Here is an 18855-nt window from a genome sequence, read left to right as displayed (position 1 = left end):
GTTGATCTGGATCAGTGCCTGACTTGGAATGCAACTAAAGGACAAATATTGGTCTGAGCTGTCCTTTTTTGGAGATCCTTGGCCTCTCACTGCTAGTTTAGACCTGTGTTAAAGATGTCACACACACATCTTCCCCTATACACGCCTGTGTGTCTCCTTGGTAGCTAAATCTCATCCTCTTTGCCCTTCAGAAACAGAAATGAATTTTCTCTTAAGAAGAGGCTATCAAAGGGAAATATGATCACCTTGTACAGTGGGGCAAAAAAGTATTTAGTCAGCCACCAATTGTGCAAGTTCTCCCACTTAAAAAGATGAGAGAGGCCTGTAATTGGCATCATAGGTAAACCTCAACTATGAGAGACAAAATGAGAAAACAAATCCAGACAATCACATTGGCTGATTTGGAAAGAATGTATTTGCAAATTATGGTGGAAAATAAGTATTTGGTCACCTACAAACAAGCAAGATTTCTGGCTCTCACAGACTTGTACCTTCTTCTTTAAGAGGCTCCTCTGTCCTGCACTCATTACCTGTATCAATGGCACCTGTTTGAACTTGTTATTAGTATAAAAGACACCTGTCCACAACCTCAAACAGTCACACTCCAAACTCCACTATGGTGAAGACCAAAGAGCTGTCGAAGGACACCAGAAACAAAATTGTAGACCTGCACCAGGCTGGGAAGACTGAATCTGCAATAGGCAAGCAGCTTGGTGTGAACAAATCAACTGAGGGAGCAATAATTAGAAAATGGAAGACATACAAGACCACTGTTAATCTCCCTCGATCTGGGGCTCCACGCAAGATCTCACCCCGTGGGGTGAAAATGATCACAAGAACGGTGAGCAAAAATCCCAGGACCACACGGGGGGACCTAGTGAATGACCTGCAGAGAGCTGGGACAAACGTAACAAAGGCTACCATCAGTAACACACTACGCCGCCAGGGACTCAGATCCTGCAGTGCCAGACGTGTCCCCCTGCTTAAGCCAGTACATGTCCGGGCCCGTCTGAAGTTTGCTAGAGAGCATTTGGATGATCCAGAAGAGGATTGGGAGAATGTCATATGGTCAGATGAAACCAAAATAGAACTGTTTGGTAGAAACACAACTCGTCGTGTTTGGAGGAGAGAGAATGCTGAGTTGCATCCAAAGAATACCATACCTACTGTGAAGCATGGGGGTGGCAACATCATGCTTTGGGGCTGTTTCTCCGCAAAGGGACCAGGACGACTGATCCATGTACAGGACAGAATGAATAATGGCAATGTATCGGGAGATTTTGAGTGCAAACCTCCTTCCATCAGCAAGGGCATTGAAGATGAAACGTGGCTGGGTCTTCCAACATGACAATGATCCCAAACATACCGCCCGGGCAACGAAGGAGTGGCTTCGTAAGAAGCATGTCAAGGTCCTGGAGTGGCCTAGCCAGTCTCCAGATTTCAACCCCATAGAAAACCTTTGGAGGGAGTTGAAAGGCCGTGTTGCCCAGCGACAGCCCTAAAACATCACTGCTCTAGAGGAGATCTGCATGGAGGAATGGGCAACAGTGTGTGCCAACCTTGTGAAGACTTACAGGAAACGTTTTGACCTCTGTCATGGCCAACAAAGGATCTATAACAAAGTATTGAGATTAACTTTTGATATTGACCAAATACTTATTTTCCACCATAATTTGCAAATAAATTCTTTCCAAATCAGCCAATGTGATTGTCTGGATTTTTTTGAGGTCTACCTATGATGCCAATTACAGGCCTCTCTCATCTTTTTAAGTGGGAGAATTTGCACTATTGGTGCCTGACTAAATACTTTTTTGCCCCACTGTATAAATACAAATGTGGTCCATATAGTGAACTAGATCTCAAGTATGGCAGATCATAAGCACAAGGACAGTTTTTGCTCCATCGGTAGTTCAGGGGTCTTGAAGTATACCTTTTAAAGGACCTTACGCTGTCTACCTTAATCGGTGTTCATTTCCAAAGTCTGTAAGAACCCTTTCAGGGGTATCTCCATCCTCTGTTTTAGATAAGTATTTAATGCTATTGTGTCTGAGTGTCAGGGCAGGAGCTGTGGAATGGACAGGCAGGCCTAATGGCAGGGTCACGCACCGACTGACGACAACCACCACCCACAGACCGGAATCCCTCAGGGCGTGGAGTCTAAGCCCCAGGCTGCCCTTCACCAGGGCCCCTGATGGTGGGGATGGACTTGACGCAGCCAGGAACCAGGTCGCGGCGCCCCCGAGAAACCCCAGCTGCGGTAATGGCGTATAGCTGGTAGGAACCAGATAAGAACGATAGCGTAGTTGGACAGGCCGGGCCGATAACAGCGGGACAGACAGTACAGAACGGTAGACAAGAATACCAGGGGTCACAAGCCGGGTTCAGCAGCGGGAGGGCAGATAAAGGGATAAGGCTGAGAATAGTCTTAGACAAAGCCGAGTCAGTTTCCAGGAGAGCCAAGAGAGTAGAATAGGAGCTTGCAACAACACTATCAAACAGGACATGAATGCAAAGAGCAAGTGCAGACAACAGGCTTAAATGTGCTCAACCACACCCCTCTGGGGGATGGACCGCAGATTCCTGAAAGCATAAAAGGCTCCCACCATGCTTTGCAGAAACCCAAGATGGATGCCAGCACATGGAGCAGCATAACCTCTGGGAAGAGGTAGGACCTTGACACTGAGTTGGGAAATGGAATGGAAATTGGAAAGACATTTTCAGCTATGAATGCCAGAGGCTTGTCCTCTTCTCCAGAGTCTGGTACTGATTTCCCTATAGCTGTAGCTGCCTTGGCTCAGTCAGCTGAGGATACTGAGGCGGGTACTTCATCTATTGTAGATGATTTGGTACCTGAAAAGTCTCAGTCTTGTTCTTATTAATGCTGTTCACACTTTTCCAGACTTGAACATTCTGGGCCAGTTTTACCTAAGGGTTACTGGTCTGAGTTCACTTAAAACCCCCCAAACTAAAAAAAAAATATAATTTCCTGTTCACTATTACAGCCTGTTTTATATAGAGTTTGGCCTAATCCAGGAAAGGTTTCTGTTCCCACTGTAGTTCCAGCCATTGCTTGTCTTGAGACGTTAACTGTCTTAGTAGAGGATGCCCCAGTACTGAAGGATCTGGTTGATTAAAGGCTAGAAGCCATTTTCAAAGCTTCTTTTTACTTTGTGGGACCTGGCATGCAGCCTGCCATGGCTGCATGCTTTGCTCGTAAGCAGGGACTGGACAAGGGGCCAGAACCTTGTCCGAGAGACAGCTGCCCTGGGTATGGTGGGGATTTGGGAGGTTGTGCTAGAAGGGGTGCTTTGGGGGGTGGGGATTTGAACTAGCAGGGTGGTCTTGTGCTAGTAAGGGGGATTTGTGCTAGTAGGGATGATTGGGGGCATTTGTGCTGGGTAAAGAGGATCTGGAAGGGGGGAGGGAGAGAGTATATATGCTCAGAGGAGAAATTTGAGGGGTAAAGGATTTGTCCTAGAAGAGGGGATTTGGGGAGGGAGAGGATTTGTGCTGGGGGGAGGGGGGATTTGGGGAAGTAGAGGATTTGAGCTGGGAGGGGGGTTTGTACTGTAAGAAGGGGAATTTTTGCTTTTGGAGAATTTTGGCTTGCAAAGGGAATTTATGCTTGGAGGGCAAGTGTATTTTTTTGGGGGGGGGGTGGATTTTTGTTGACACAATAATGCTCATACATTTTTATTTAATTTTTTTTTTTTTTTTGAGGGGGGGGGGGCACCATTTGCTATGTTCGCCCTGGGCACTAGATGACCTTGTGCCGGCACTAGTCGTAAGCCAACCCTTAGCTGTCTGAGATAAGGAAATGTCCAGGGACCCAGGTTCCATCCTTCTCAGATCACTCTGGCTTTCAGCAACTGGAACTTGTGCCCATGTCCCTGCTATATTGTGTAGATGGCCTTATGGATGTTATTCACCTCATCTCCAAGATGATTCTTCTCTCAAACCTATTTACAGTACCAAAGCCTAATGGCAGCATTCATCTATTTTTTCAGTCTGAGATTTATGGCTTCTGCAGACATCAAGGATGCTTATTTGCATGTCCCAATTTTCTCAGTACACCAACTCTTCCTGCGTTTTGTGGCAGGTATGCTACATTACCAGTTTGTTGCCCTTACTTTGGCCTCTCCAGGTTGCTTGCTTTGCACTAGAGGCATCCCTATAGTGGAATACTTGGATGACCTTTATCTACTGAAACAGTTATTTCAAGCTCTGTGTGTTCATGCCAGACAAACTGTTCACCCTGCAGTGATGTGGGTGGCTCCTGCACCTCTAAAAGCTTGTGCTGGAACGAACTGATTCGCTTGCATTATCTGGATCTGCTCCTGGGCGCTTCCCTGTCCAATATTTGCCTTTCACAGAAAAAGTTCCAAACCCTCTGCTTTCTTGTTCTGACGCTTCAGTCTAGGAGGAGTTTCTATATTAAGGTTGTGTAATTAATGGTAGCCTCCTTGGAGGCCTTCCCTTATGCCCAATTTCACTTTAGCCTGTTGCAGCTCAACATTTTGGATGCATGGGACAAGAAACTGCTGTCTCTGGACAAACACATTCACCTGCAACCTGGGACTAAGAGTTAACATTTCCCGGTGGGTCTCGAATCCGGCTCGGGAATCAAGGAAGTTCCTTCTGCCCCTCCAATGAAACGTCCTTAAAATGAATGTCAGTCTGTGGGGCTGTTCAATGGACTTAGTCTCTGGAGGAAACTTGTCTACCAATCAACATTCTGGAGTTAAGAAGCATTCGGTTATCCTTCAGATTAGTGTTAAAGCATATGAAGATTTAGTTGTCAACTTATGGAAATGGTTGTTTTAACGACAATAGAAACCTTACTACGTGCACCTTATGTTTTTCACCTGCATAAGTTGTGTACTGATCTTATAGTTTCATGGTGCCATTTATAACCCTGTGCACACAGTCTATAGTATAGTAATTATTTTTGTTCATGTTAAAACATGATATTTGGCACAGCTCTGCACAGTGTAATACTTGATCTCTGTCTATAGTGTGAGACCTCACACTCCTGTGAAAAAAACTATATATCTCACAATCCCAGCATCTCTCATTCTAGTGCTTGTGCATGTGAGATTTACAAGCAGAGCATTCTCACACACGGCTCACTCAGCTGAGAGATGTTTCATTAGAACGCCCACATTTGTGATGCCTCACAGTGGGGATAGGATGGCATGCTTTGGACTCTGGTGTGACCTGGAACAGGAAGTTGTCCTGTCCCCTTTGTGAATAGGTAGCTAAAGCAATACATGGCCATAGGGAAATTGATCAGCCATGATGCTACAAATTGCAGCCACAACATGTACATTCATCAGTAAGGAAAACAGAGTGAATATAACTATATTAATACCTTGTTAAAACTGCACAAACACTATATTGCAAAAAGTATTAGGACATCCCTCCGAACCATTGGATTCAGGTGTTTCAATCACCTTCATGGTCATAGGTGTATAAAATCAAGCACCTAGGCATGCAGACTGCTTCTACAAACATTTGTGAAATAATGGGTTACTCTCAGGAGCTCAGTGAATTCAAGCCTGCCACCTGGGATTGCATAGGCTGCCACCTGTGCAATAAGTCCATCCGTGAAATGTCCTTGCTACTAAATATTCCATGGTCAACTGTTAGTGGTGTTATAACAAAGTGGTAGCAACTGAGAACAACAGCAGCCGCGTAAAATGATAGAGCGGTGTCCACGCATGCTAGTGCTCAGAAGTCGCAATTGTCTGCAGAGTCAATAGCTAAAGACCTCCAAACTTCATGTGGCCTTCAGATTAGCACAACAACAGTGCATAGAGAGCTTCATACTATGGGTTTCCATGGCGAGTAGCTGCATCCAAGCCTTACACACCAAGTGCAATGCAAAGCGTTGGATTCAGTAGTGTAAAGCACAGCACCACTGGACTCTAAAGCAGTGAAGATGTGTTCTCTGGAGTGACAAATCATGCTTCTCTGTCTGGGTTTGGTGGTGGCCAGGAGAACGGTACTTGCCTGACTGCATTGCGCCAGGTGTAAAGTTTGGTGGAGGGGGGATTATGGTGTGGGGATGTTTTTCAGGAGTTGGGCTTGGCCCCTTAGTTCCAGTGAAGGGAACACTTAAGGCGTCAGCATACCAAGATATTTTGGGCAATTTCATACTCCCAACTTTGTGGGAACAGTTTAGGGATAGCCCCTTTCTGTTCCAACATGACTGTGCAACAGTGCACAAAGCAAGGTCCATAAACACATGGATCAGCAATTTTGGGGTGCAGCAACTTGACTGGCCTGCACAACCAGAGTCCTGATCTCAACCCGATAGAACACCTTTGGGATGAATTAGAGCGGATATTGCGAGCCAGGCCTTCTCGTCCGTCATCAGTGCCTGACCTCACAAATGCGGTTCTGGAAGAATGGTCAAACATTCCCATAGACACTAATAGAATGATACATGTGTTTATGGACCTTGCTTTGTGCACTGTTGCACAGTCATGTTGGAAAAGAAAGGGGCTATCCCTAAACTGTTCCCACAAAGTTGGGAGCATAAAATTGTCCAAAATATCTTGGTATGCTGACGCCTTAAGTCACTTGTGAGCCACTGGAGTTTGTATTCTATATTAAAATATTACTGGATCGCAGGCTCCCTTTCACATCCTCATATATATGTGCAGTTAAGGGACAAAGGTGCCGCGCTCTAATATTGTATAAACCTGATTTATTCTATATAAATAAGATTAATAAACCCGGTGATTAAATTCTTCATGATCATTATTAGACATAAATCAATTGGAGACTTTTTTTTTTTTTTAACATTTTTTGTTTTCCACAGTATTTTCTCTATTTAATTTGACTTATATTTATTGGACATTTTATATATATATTTGTGGGGATTTTTATTTCACAGTATTTATAATTGAATGATTATTCACTGGTTACCACGTTTTGATATTTTATGCACATGTCTATTAATGATCATGAAGAATTTAATCACCAGGTTTATTGATTCCCATAGACACTCCTAAACCTTGTGGACAGCCTTCCCAGAAGAGTTGAAGCTGTTATAGCTGCAAAGGGTGGGCCAACTCAATATTGAACCCTACGGACTAAGACTGGAATGCCATTAACTTTCATGTGCGTATAAAGGCAGGGCGCCCCAATACTTTTGGCAATATACTGTATATTGGGTATAGTTATTTTTGTGTTACCTTTTTCATACTTTTTTTTTTTCTTTTTGTAGTCGTAAACTTTTAAAATGAATATAAAATTGCAATCCTTATTTTATTTTATATTTCTAATGTGATTATATGAAGTTTTAACCATTTTTCAAGATTTTATATCTGCATTTTTATAGGAATATATTAACCACTATAACAAATATTTCTTTGATTTCTAATGTGTGCAGCACAGTACCATCCACACCGAGAGACCTCATCGTGACATCACCCAATCAGCAAACACTGATGTAAGTTAATTTGGGATAAAGCTTGATCACGTTAAAGAAAGCTTTCTTTTTACTAAGAATTTGACAATACATATTTTTGTTTGCTAGATTAGTTCTTTTTTAATATAAAATGTGGAACACAGTATATATACTGTTTCTTTTCCTCCGGTAATCTGGATGAAATATTCTTTAATCAATTAAATTTTTAGGGCAATTTTAGTTAGCTGTGAATGCAAAAAAAAGCACAAAGGGACTATTCTGACCCATAATAAAACTATACATAATCACTCCATAGTGCAAACATCAGTGGAAAATATATTTAGAAATGTTATGTTTCTTTATTTTGGTTTATCATGTTTGTGGATGTTGCAGTTTCCTTACACATGCACATAAATCTTTCTTTAAAGACAATGTCTCAAAAGAACATCACAAACATTCCAATTATTGGATAACATGTACTTTATCATCACGTCTTTTATTGAGTGTAACATATCTTAAATCTTTTTGAAACCAAAATTCAGCCGATCCAGCAAGATAATTCTGATTGACCAGGCTTAGTCTGTAAATCAATATTTGGTGTGTCCACTCTTCTTGCCTTTAAAACAGCCTTTAAGGCTTAGTTTACACTTTTGCTTGGGGGGAAGGGGTGTGTGTGTGGTTAAAAACGGGTGGTTTAACTGTTTTTACCATCCCCTATGCTGCAAATGCAGCCGAATGGAGGTATACACAGCAAAATGATCTATTGCGTTTGGCAGGCGGTAGTGCCCTGAATGGGGCTGTGCCACGTCCGCAGCATGGTGGTGCTGATTTTTAGGGGTTAAAACAGGCAGTGAGGAGGCGAATTAATGCCTCCTCACTGCCTGTCAAATGCCTTCTGAATAGTGATCCACAGCAAATGGCTCTTCAGAAGGTGACCTGTATAAATAGGCCCTTTAAGAGTAGCTGCTTTTTTGTTGAGGAAATCACCCTCTGTGTGATCAATGTACATTGCAAGGATTTTAGCACACAATGTTGCAGACTTTGTTCTGGAGACAAATATGTTTGTATAATTATGTGCAGTGTTAATGTGAATGGGAGTGACACAAGAAGATGTTATATGCACTAATGTTGGCTATGGAGGCATAGCCATTCTGAAAACAGTGGGCCTGTGTGCAACTTGTGGTCTCCTGACTGTGGGAGGGGCTCGAATAGGGTTAATTTAAAAGAATCTGTGCCTAGTCGCTATATACACTGCGTACATATACCACAGTCACAGTCATGTACCCACAAAATACTATTTACTTTGCCACAAGTGACAGTCTCACAGATAAATGTAGCGCTCAGAATGAACAATCATTATAAAACAATAACCATTTCCATTACATATGCTTTTTTGCACACAAAAAATGATCACCTTCGTCTCAGCCTACCTTTAAAGAAGAGCTTAAAGTGGTTGTAAACTCAGTTATTTTATCTTGTACCTACAGGCAAGCCTATAATAAAGCTTACCTGTAAGTGCTATAAATATCTCCTAAACGTGCATCTTTTAGGAGATATTTACCTATGTAGAGTAATGGCGAAAGCGCTGTGAAGGAACAGCATGCCCATGCCATTCCTTCAGAGCTGTGTGCCGTAAACAGTGACATAATCATGACTTGGCCATTCAAGCCACTGGAGCCCACAAACCCAGAAGAGAGAGTGGGTGAAGATAGAAGCCTTGTCAACGGTGACAACGCGCCGCTGGAGGGCTTAGTTTCAAGTTTCACATAATGTGCTTGTATGCTATGCATACTAGCACATTGACATTGCCTTGCAGGGGAATTTTTCTACCGATTTCATTAAAAGTGCTTAAATTGAAAAAAATCTTATCTCATGGATAGGGGGGAGGGGACTGAACATGGCGCCAACTGAGAGCTCAATGTGAGAGCTCTCGGACACCAAGCGTTCCTGGCGTCCCGCAAAAAGTGATGCCCAGGAGACTGTGACATACCTGGGGCATGGAGCTGTCCCTGGGGGGGTGTTTGGCTGGGGTGTGCTCCCTTGATGGTGGCAGACGGCAGTGATGAGGGGCAGTGGTGAGGCGGAGGATGGAGCGAGAGGAGTCAGCTTACCGGAGGAGAGGCAAACCCTGCCGTGGGTCGGAGCGGTTAACACGTGACCTCTGCTGAAGAGTGTAGGAGAGAGAGATTCCGGCTGGTCACAGTGGAGAATCGGACCGCTTCTCTGCAAGCTTGCCAATTATTCTGTGGAACCCCAGGGAGGTGAACCCCCTAATAGCTCACCACCGCTGGGGGACTCTTCTGACAGCCTGATTGAGTTGGGAAGAGGAAAACCACCCATAGCCACTGCAGTGGAAGAAGGTGATGTGAAGGTGGCACACGAGGAGCTACAGGGGACGATGAGTTAAAAAAACTTTAAATCTTAAAGTGGACTTATATTCTTTAAAGTTTATGGGGGGGTTCACCCAAGGGATTCAGATGAGGAAGTCACCACAGAGAGACAAGAGAGAAGGATAGAAAAGAGAGAACCAAGAGACCCCTAGTCAGGTAGAAAGGAGAAAGAACGAAGAAGTAAAAAATTAAAGGGACATTATGTCCCGAGAGCCATAACCCCAATTTACTCCATAGAAGTAACCCTTTAGCCGGGAAAAAATAAAAAATTATAATGTCATCATGAAAAGCAAAGTGACAAAGGGGGAGGGGCAAAAACGTCCCAAACAAGTTATATAAAAAAAATATACCCTCACAAGAAAAAAACTTAGAGGGACAAACCCCAGAGAGACAACAAGGAATAAGTGAAAGAAGGGAGATGGAAAATACAATCAGTGATTGCTCCAGATTGTCTCTGGGAATATCTAATACTAGTCAAAATACAGACACGGAAGATCTAGAAAATGTAGTGACTATTGAGAATTCCAAAGAACAAGAGATGACCGCACCAATGCCTACCATGGCAGAAATGTTTAAGAGCTTGGAAAGATCTATAAAACAGGAGATGGCAAAAATACACAAGGATCAGGGGCAAATATTGTCAAGGGTGGAGGAAACAGAGGAGAAATTGGATAAACATGCCCAAGTTATAACAAAATTGGAAAACCAAATGGAAGAAGTGAGAAAAGAACAAAGGAATCTGCTATATAAACTGGAAGATCTGGAAAATAGAGACATAAGGTGCAATCTGAGAATAAGAGGCCTGTCCGAGATTTTACAAGGGAAAGATCTGACGGAAATAATGGTAAAAATGCTTAATACAATAATGGATAGACCAGCAACAGAACATCTCAAGACTGAGTGCATAGAATTGGAAGATTCCAAGAAAGTAGAAATTGAAACTCAAGGGACGTGATCGTACGATTCCATCATTATAAAGAGGAGCTCTGGAAGAAGATAAAAGAAAGATCGGAAATAAAATATGGAGAAGTAAGCCTACAGATTTTCGCAGATGTATCAGTGGAAACACTGATGAGGAGGAGGATATTGAAACCATTATTGGAACAGATGAGAAAGCAAATGTTCCATACAGCTGGGGATTCCCTGCATGCTTGATCGGATGGAAAAATGGTCGTTCTGCAAGATTGCCGTTTCCGGAAGATCTCAGAGACTTTTGTGAGAGACTTGAACTACAGAAAATAGATATCCCATGTTGGGAAGAATGAGTAAATGAGACTTGGGGAACTGAAAATGAGAGCTGGCAACCATCCCCTAGTGGGAAAAGACATCAGAGATAAAATAGGAGGGAGGAGGAGAAATGAGATGTTTTTTTTCTCTCCCTCTCTTTCTCCTCCAGCTCTCCTAGAAAGGCGGGACGCAGGAAAGATACTTGGAAACGTGGCCGGGGGTCTCAAGAATGCAGACTAGAGAGGCGTGTGAGATTAGAACCCCACCCTGGTGTTGAAGTGATGGTGGGATTAGGACCACAGACGATTCTTAGGCAAGTTAAAAGTCTGAGGGGGGAGGGGAATGGGTAGTTATGTGGGGGGGAGGGGGATGGTAGGGGGACATGTGTAGGAGTTAGCCCTGGGTTCCTCTGGAGGGATGATGATATCTATGTTGAGAAAAAATATTTATACATTGGAAATGGAGGAAGTTAGTTTTATGACCTATAATGTTAAAGGGCTGAAAAGCCCAGGGAAAAGACATAAGATTCTCAGAGAACTGCAACAACGATCTATTACAGTAGCGTTCTTACAAGAAACCCACCTATCACAGGAAACAAATATAAAACTTTACTCTAATTGCTACCCAACCTGCTACTATGCAGATCCTCCAATAAGATGCGCTAAAGGCGTGGCAATTGATATAGAAAGCATGTAAGATTTTAATTGGATAAGGTGATTGATCCAGAGGGACAATTCTTATTTTTGAAAGGCAGATTAGAAGAAACAGAGTGTACACTGGCAAATATTTACTGTCCGAACAGAAATCTATTGACTTATTTGAAAGGTGTTTTTGAGAAGGTTGATGGATTTCAAAATGGATGATTTGATTGTGACAGGAGGCTTCAATATCTGCATGGATCCTCAGATTGATACGACATTGCATGGGCAGAGAGAGGAAGGTAGATGGTTGAAATCTATGTGGAAAGTTTTATTTTAATGTCAACTTTTGGATGCTTGGAGAGTGAAGCATCCTAGAGATAGGGACTATACGTTCTACTCTCTGGCACATGCAACGTACTCTAGATTAGATTACATACTGGTAGAACATAGACTAATGGAGTCAGTGGTTAAAACAAATATAGAAGTTACAACTATATCAGACCATGCACCTGTCACAATGAAATTAAGATGGGGAAGAGAGCAGGATAAAAGAAATACATGGAAATTAAATGAGATGCTCCTTCAGGATCATGAGACGGAATTAAAAATAAAAGATAAGTTTGAACAATACTTTGAAAGAAATGAGACTGAAGGAGTTTCCATGGCTACGATATGGGAAGCACATAAAGCATACTGTATATCAGGGGAATTTTGATAGCAATTGGAGTAAAGAAGAAAAAGGAACAGCAAAAGAAAATCAAAATGATTATTGTTATTATACAGTATTTATAAAGCACCAAAAGGTTTACTCAGCGCTGTACATTATAGTCGGGGACAGTACATGAGACAATACAGTAACAAAACAATACACGAGGGGTTCGAGGGCTCTGCTCTTTCAAGCTTACAATCTAGGAGGGAGGGGATAGTGGTACAGGAGGAAGTGGCTGTGTGGGATGGAGTGGTAGGAGGAGTGGAGGAGATCGACTGTTCGATAAGGGTGGGGTAGGCTTCCCTGAAGAGATGGGTTTTCAGGGTGCGCCTAAAGGTGAGGAGGGTAGGTGACAGTCTGATGGATTGGGGTAGTGAGTTCCAGAGGATGGGGGAAGTCCTGGAGAAGTCCTGCAGTCGGGCGTGGGAGGAGGAGACCAGGGAGCTAGAAAGTAGAACTTGTGAGGAGCTAAGAATCCGGGTTGGGTGGTATTTGGGTATCAGGTCGGTGAGGTAGTTTGGGGCAGCGTTATGAATGGCTTTGTATGTAAATGTTAGTAGTTTTAATTGAATGCGTTGGACAATCGGAAGCCAGTGGAGGGAATGACAGAGGGGGGTGGCAGAAGAGGAGCGGTTGGTAAGGTGGATGAGTCTGGCCGCTGAGTTCAGGATAGACTGAAGCTGGGTTAGCCTGTGTTGGGGTAGGCCAGTGAAAAGGGAGTTGCAGTAGTCCAGACATGAGATAATAAGGGAGTGAACGAGTAGTTTAGTAGTGTCTGGGGTTAGGAACATACATATTTTGGAGATGTTGCGGAGGTGGAGCCTGCATGAGTTTGCCAGCTATTGGACATGGGGTTAGAAGGACAGGTTTGAGTCTAGAGTGACACCTAGGACTTTGGTTATAAGAGAACTATATGAATTAGAACAGCTAAATAAGAAGAGAATAACAAAAAGGGATACAGCAAATGAGAGAGGAATTATGTAACTTAATAGAAGAAGAAACAAGAAGAACATTTACTATGATGGCAAAAGAGAGATATTAGTGGGGGAACAGACAGGGTAAATACTTTAATGAGAGCTTTGAGAAATAAGAAATCAAGGAATTACATTAAGATCAAATGAGTTGATGGAGCATTGGTCTATTCAACCACTGGTATCGCTAATGTATTTAAAAAATATTGTACTACAATCCTGAAGAGCCCAGAACACCAGAAACATATCTTAGAAGCACATAACCTATTCTTTGAAACCACCTCAACCCCAAACATGCCTATAACCACAATTTGGCCTATGTATAAGGCATACATGAGAGGTATCCTCATACAATTAAACTCCCGCATCAAAAAACAAAGATCCCATCAAATCGACCAAATCCTAGCCTCCATTAAACGGAACGAGGAAATTAACAAAAAATACCCAAACGCCTCCACAGCCGCAACCCTGGCCTCTGATAGAAATAAATTACGAATAATTTTGTTACACGATTACGACCTTAACCTACAGAGAACCAAATCTAAATTCTATGCGCTTGGTAACAAAGCGAATGCACTCCTATTGAAAATAATTAAACAAAAAAGGCTTAAATCTAAGATCGCCACTATTAAACACCCAACGACACGCGCACTATTTACAAACCCACGAGACATATCTAACGCCTTTGCGAAATATTACCAAACACTGTATAACATTAATGATGATCCAGACACAACCCAACCCACCACCACTACCATTCAAAACTTCCTAGACACTACCAAATTACCCCGACTTTCAGCGACTCAACTTACATCGATATTATTATTATTATTATTATACAGTATTTATAAAGCGCCAATAGTTCGCTCAGCGCTGTACATTACAGAGGGGAACAGAACATGTGACAGAACAATACCAATACAATGCAAAACATGAGGGGATCGAGGGCCCTGCTCTTTCGAGCTTACAATCTAGGAGGGAGGGGATGGTGGCACAGGAGGAGATAGCTGTGGGGGATGGAGTGGTAGGAAGAGTGGAGGAGGTCGGCAAGTTAGCAGGGGGCGGGGTAGGCTTCCTTGAAGAGATGGGTTTTCAGGGTGCGCCTAAAGGAGAGGAGAGTAGGTGATAATCTGATGGGTTGGGGCAGGGAGTTCCAGAGGCTGGGTGACACCCTGGAGAAGTCCTGGAGGCGGGCATGGGAGGAGGAGACCAGGGAACTAGAGAGAAGGAGGTCTTGTGAGGAGCGGAGTGTGCGTGCTGGGCAGTACTTGGATATTAGGTCAGTGATGTAGTTCGGGGCAGTATGATGGACAGCTTTATAAGTCAGCGTTAGGATTTTGAATTTGATCCGTTGCACAATCGGAAGCCAGTGGAGGGATTGGCAGAGGGGGGTGGCGGAAAAGGAGCAGTTGGAAAGGTGAATGAGTCTGGCAGCCGTATTCAGGATGGACTGAAGCGGGGATAGCCAGCGGCGAGGCAGGCCAGTGAGGAGGGAGTTGCAGTAGTCGAGTCGTGATATGATGAGGGAGTGGATGAGCTGTTTAGTGGTTTCTGGAGTTAGGAACGTGCGGATTTTGGCGATGTTGCGGAGGTGGAGTCTGCACGAGTTTGTTAAAGAGTGGACTTGGGGCTGGAAGGATAGGTTGGAGTCCAAAATGACAACAAGTACTCTGGCCTGCGGGGCGGGTTTGATGGTGGCGTTGTTGGACATGATGGAGAAGTCAGTGGGGGGTGGTGTCCGGGCTGGAGGGAAGACAAGAAACTCGGTTTTGGAGAGGTTCAGTTTAAGGAAGTGGAGCAACATCCAGTCTGATATGTCGCTCAACAGGTGTGTGATTCGGGCGGAGACCGAGGGGGTGAGGTGGGGGGTTGAGAGATAGATTTGTGTGTCGTCGGCATAGAGGTGGTAGTTGAAGCCGTGAGAGTGTATGAGTTGGCCAAGGGAGGAGATGTAGATGGAGAAGAGAAGGGGCCCGAGGACAGAGCCTTGAGGAACCCCAACAGAGAGAGGGAGTGAGAGGGAGGTGGTGGCATTATAGGTAACGCTGAAAGAGCGTTGTGACAGGTAGGATGAGAGCCAGGAGAGAGCAGAATCTCTGAGGCCGAGGGAGTGTAGTTTTTTGAGGAGGAGGGGGTGGTCGACTGTGTCAAAGGCCAATCGATACCAATCTCCCCCACAGAAATAGAATGTACTATAACAACACTACCCCTAAATAAATCTCCAGGAAACGATGGTGTTACTAAGGAATTCTTTAAAATAATGGCACCCAACCTCACACCACATTTGTCTGTATTATTTACCCATGCCGCTTCTAAGGGGACATTCCCCTCTGAAATGCTACAATCAGTAATCACAACCATCCCCAAAGCAAACAAAGATCCCCAAATGGTCCAAAACTACAGACCGATTTCTCTACTAAACACGGACATAAAATTATATGCAAAAATAATTGCCCAAAGATTGCTTCCTTACCTCCCCACACTGATTCACCCCGACCAAGTGGGATTTATCCCAGGTAGACAAGCACCTGATGCTACCAGAAGAATAATATCCCTAATCTATAAACTTGAAGCCACCAAGCAACCCTCATTACTCTTATCGCTAGATGCTGAAAAAGCATTTGATTGAATTCACTGGCTTTTTATCAAACGTACGCTTCAAAAATTTGGACTTGCAGAGTGGATGCTATCGGCGATCCTCGCCCTTTACTCTAATCCATCTGCTACAGTTTTAACGAACGGTATACTCTCACAACCCTTCCAGATATCTAATGGCACCAGACAGGGTTGCCCCTTGTCTCCCATAATTTTCACCTTATTAATAGAACCTTTGGCATCTAAACTCAGAGATGATCCAACATTCACAGGTATTTCTCATCTTAAAACGGACCATAAAATTAACCTCTTCGCGGACGATATTATCCTAATGGTCACTAATCCTTCTAGATCGCTCCAAACAATACTCATGCACCTCCACAACTATTCTGAAGTCTCCTACTATAAGCTTAACGAACATAAATCCTCCATTTTGAACCTTTACACCCCTCCTAAGATCCAAAATATACTGACCAAACATTTCCCCTATGCGTGGGCACAACACAGCATTCCCTATCTGAGAATCAAACTCACAACCGCAACTAACCAATTATTCGAAAATAATCAAACTACTACTCGACTCAATCCCACGGTAACTTAAGCAACTACACACACCAACATTATCGACAATGGGTAGAATAGCAACCCTAAAAATGTGCATATTACCTAAAATACTATACATATTCCGTACTCTTCCTATTCCAGTTCCTAACTCCTTTTTCTCCAAACTTCAAGCGATCCTAAACAAATTCATGTGGAATTCAAAAAAACCTAGGTGCACGACTAGTTTATTAATCAGACCTTTCTCCAGGGGAGGAGCAGGTCTCCCTCATTTAAAGTCCTACTACAATGCCACGCTTCTAGACCAGCTCTTCTTTTGGTGGCATCCCACCAAAGACAAATCGTGGTCCTTTATGGAAATTCCCCCACAACTCCCACATACTCCGGACAAACTTCTATTTCTCCCTTTACATACACAAAATCTCCCTCTATCCAAACATCCGTGTATAAAAGCCTCCTTACAGGCCTGGTCTGACTTCTTATCCCCTAACCGCCCAGAAAACGAAACAAAAATCCCCACTCCACTTGCTATACTACACATCATTATCCCCTCTTTAAACCTGACACAATGGGAAAATCGAGGTATAGCCCATATTCAAGACTTATACTCAAATCATAAACTAAAGTCCTTTACTGATCTTCAAGAGAAATTTCACCTTCCTGACAATGAAAACTTCACATATATAAGAATAGCCCATGCCATTCACAAAATGGATTTGCCTCTAGCACTCACAATCCCCTCCACTGCGTACCTTTTCTTCCACAGAACGCAATATCCTAAGAAGGGAATCTCAACCTTTTACACGATAATAAATAAAACTCAGTTTGATATCCATACCACTTCCCTAACTAACTGAGAAAAAATCCTTCTTCAACCCGTGTCTCCACACACTTGGGCTAAAACCTTCAATACCACATACAACGCCTCCAAATGTAGCTTCCACTGGGAATCATACATGAAAACCTTACATCAGTGGTATTTAACGCCCGTTAAACTTAACCTATACTACGCTCAACACTCGCCCAAGTGCTGGAGACAATGCGGTGAAATAGGAACAACCCTCCATGTACTCTGGTCATGTAAATCTCTCAAGTTGTATTGGAATAAAGTATTCCAATTGATCTCCTCCATAACTGGAATCTTGACGATTCCAAATCCTGCTTTAGCCCTCCTACACATAGGAATTGACAACTTTCCCTCAGCTTCACGTACTGTTATAATCCACGTACTAGCAGTGGCAAAAGGCAACATCACCAAATCATGGAAATCCAACACTACCCCCTCGCTCGCAACACTTATTGCTGAACTCAATCTTCATTGTGAAATGGAGAAGAGAACAGCAACTCAGAATTTTTCATACCACAAATTCCGATTTCAATGGTCTCGGTGGCTTCAAAACCCTAACTGCTCCGTCAAGTGACATATGTAATAACATAATAATTAGAGATGAGCGAATCGAAGTATCCGAAGTGGAATTCGAGTCGAATATCGGAAAAATTTCGATTCGTGCCGAATCCGAAAAACAGCCTAATTCGGACGCGCGAATCGAAATTTTTCCGAAAATGGCGGCTGACATGTGCGGCGACGGAGCGGGGATGTCGGGGAAGGCGCGCAGACAAGGCGCGCTGCCCCATAATGCATTCCTCAACGACATGTGATCGCATCAGCCAATCAGCAGCCAGCCAGCCAGCACTGTGTAATGGTCGAGGTATATATAGCGGCCATTTTGGAAATCTTCATTTGCCTGCAGTCATTGAACAGAGGCAGACCGCTCTGTACTAGGGACAGGGACAGAGTTAGGGCCACAGAAACGAGAATTGGGGACAGAGAGAAGTTACTTAGGGACAGAGAACCATTACTCAGGGACACAGACTTGTTAATGAGGGCCACAGAATCGTTATTTAGGGACAAAGAAACGCTAGTTAGGGCCACAGAATTCATACTCAGGGACAGACAGAATTTTCACTCAGTGCCAGAGAATTGTTACTTAGGGCCACAGAAACGTTATTAGGGCCACAGAATTTTTACTCAGGGACAGACAGAATTGTTACTGAGTGCCAGAGAATTGTTACTCAGGGACAGACAGAATTGTTACTGAGTGCCAGAGAATTCTTACTCAGGGCCACAGAATTCATTCTCAGGGACAGACAGAATTGTTACTCAGGGACAGACAGAATTGTTACTGAGTGCCAGAGAATTGTTACTCAGGGACAGACAGAATTGTTACTGAGTGCCAGAGAATTGTTACTCAGGGACAGACAGAATTGTTACTGAGTGCCAGAGAATTGTTACTCAGGGACAGACAGAATTGTTACTGAGTGCCAGAGAATTGTTACTCGCACA

At 43.4% G+C, this 18855-nt stretch overlaps 1 protein-coding gene across 6 annotated transcripts in view; it reads left to right on the top strand.

Annotated features, from left to right (window-relative positions):
• Positions 1 to 18855, top strand: part of PACS2 (phosphofurin acidic cluster sorting protein 2) — a 1098307-nt gene that overhangs the window by 424839 nt on the left and 654613 nt on the right. For 4 of the 6 annotated variants that reach the window (XM_089657827.1, XM_089657829.1, XM_089657826.1 and 1 more), the window contains exon 11: positions 7400 to 7459. The exons of the other annotated variants lie outside the window; for them this stretch is intronic. In XM_089657827.1, the coding sequence (XP_089513953.1) occupies positions 7400 to 7459 (60 nt within the window). The remainder of the gene's footprint in view (positions 1 to 7399; positions 7460 to 18855) is intronic. 6 annotated transcript variants of the gene reach the window in all.

The sequence above is a fragment of the Staurois parvus genome, unplaced genomic scaffold (assembly GCF_062004578.1).
Source record: "Staurois parvus isolate SC_StPar_1 unplaced genomic scaffold, SC_StPar_1.0 ptg001032l, whole genome shotgun sequence".
Taxonomy (NCBI): Eukaryota; Metazoa; Chordata; class Amphibia; order Anura; family Ranidae; genus Staurois; species Staurois parvus.
This window is presented reverse-complemented; position numbering and strand designations above follow the sequence as displayed.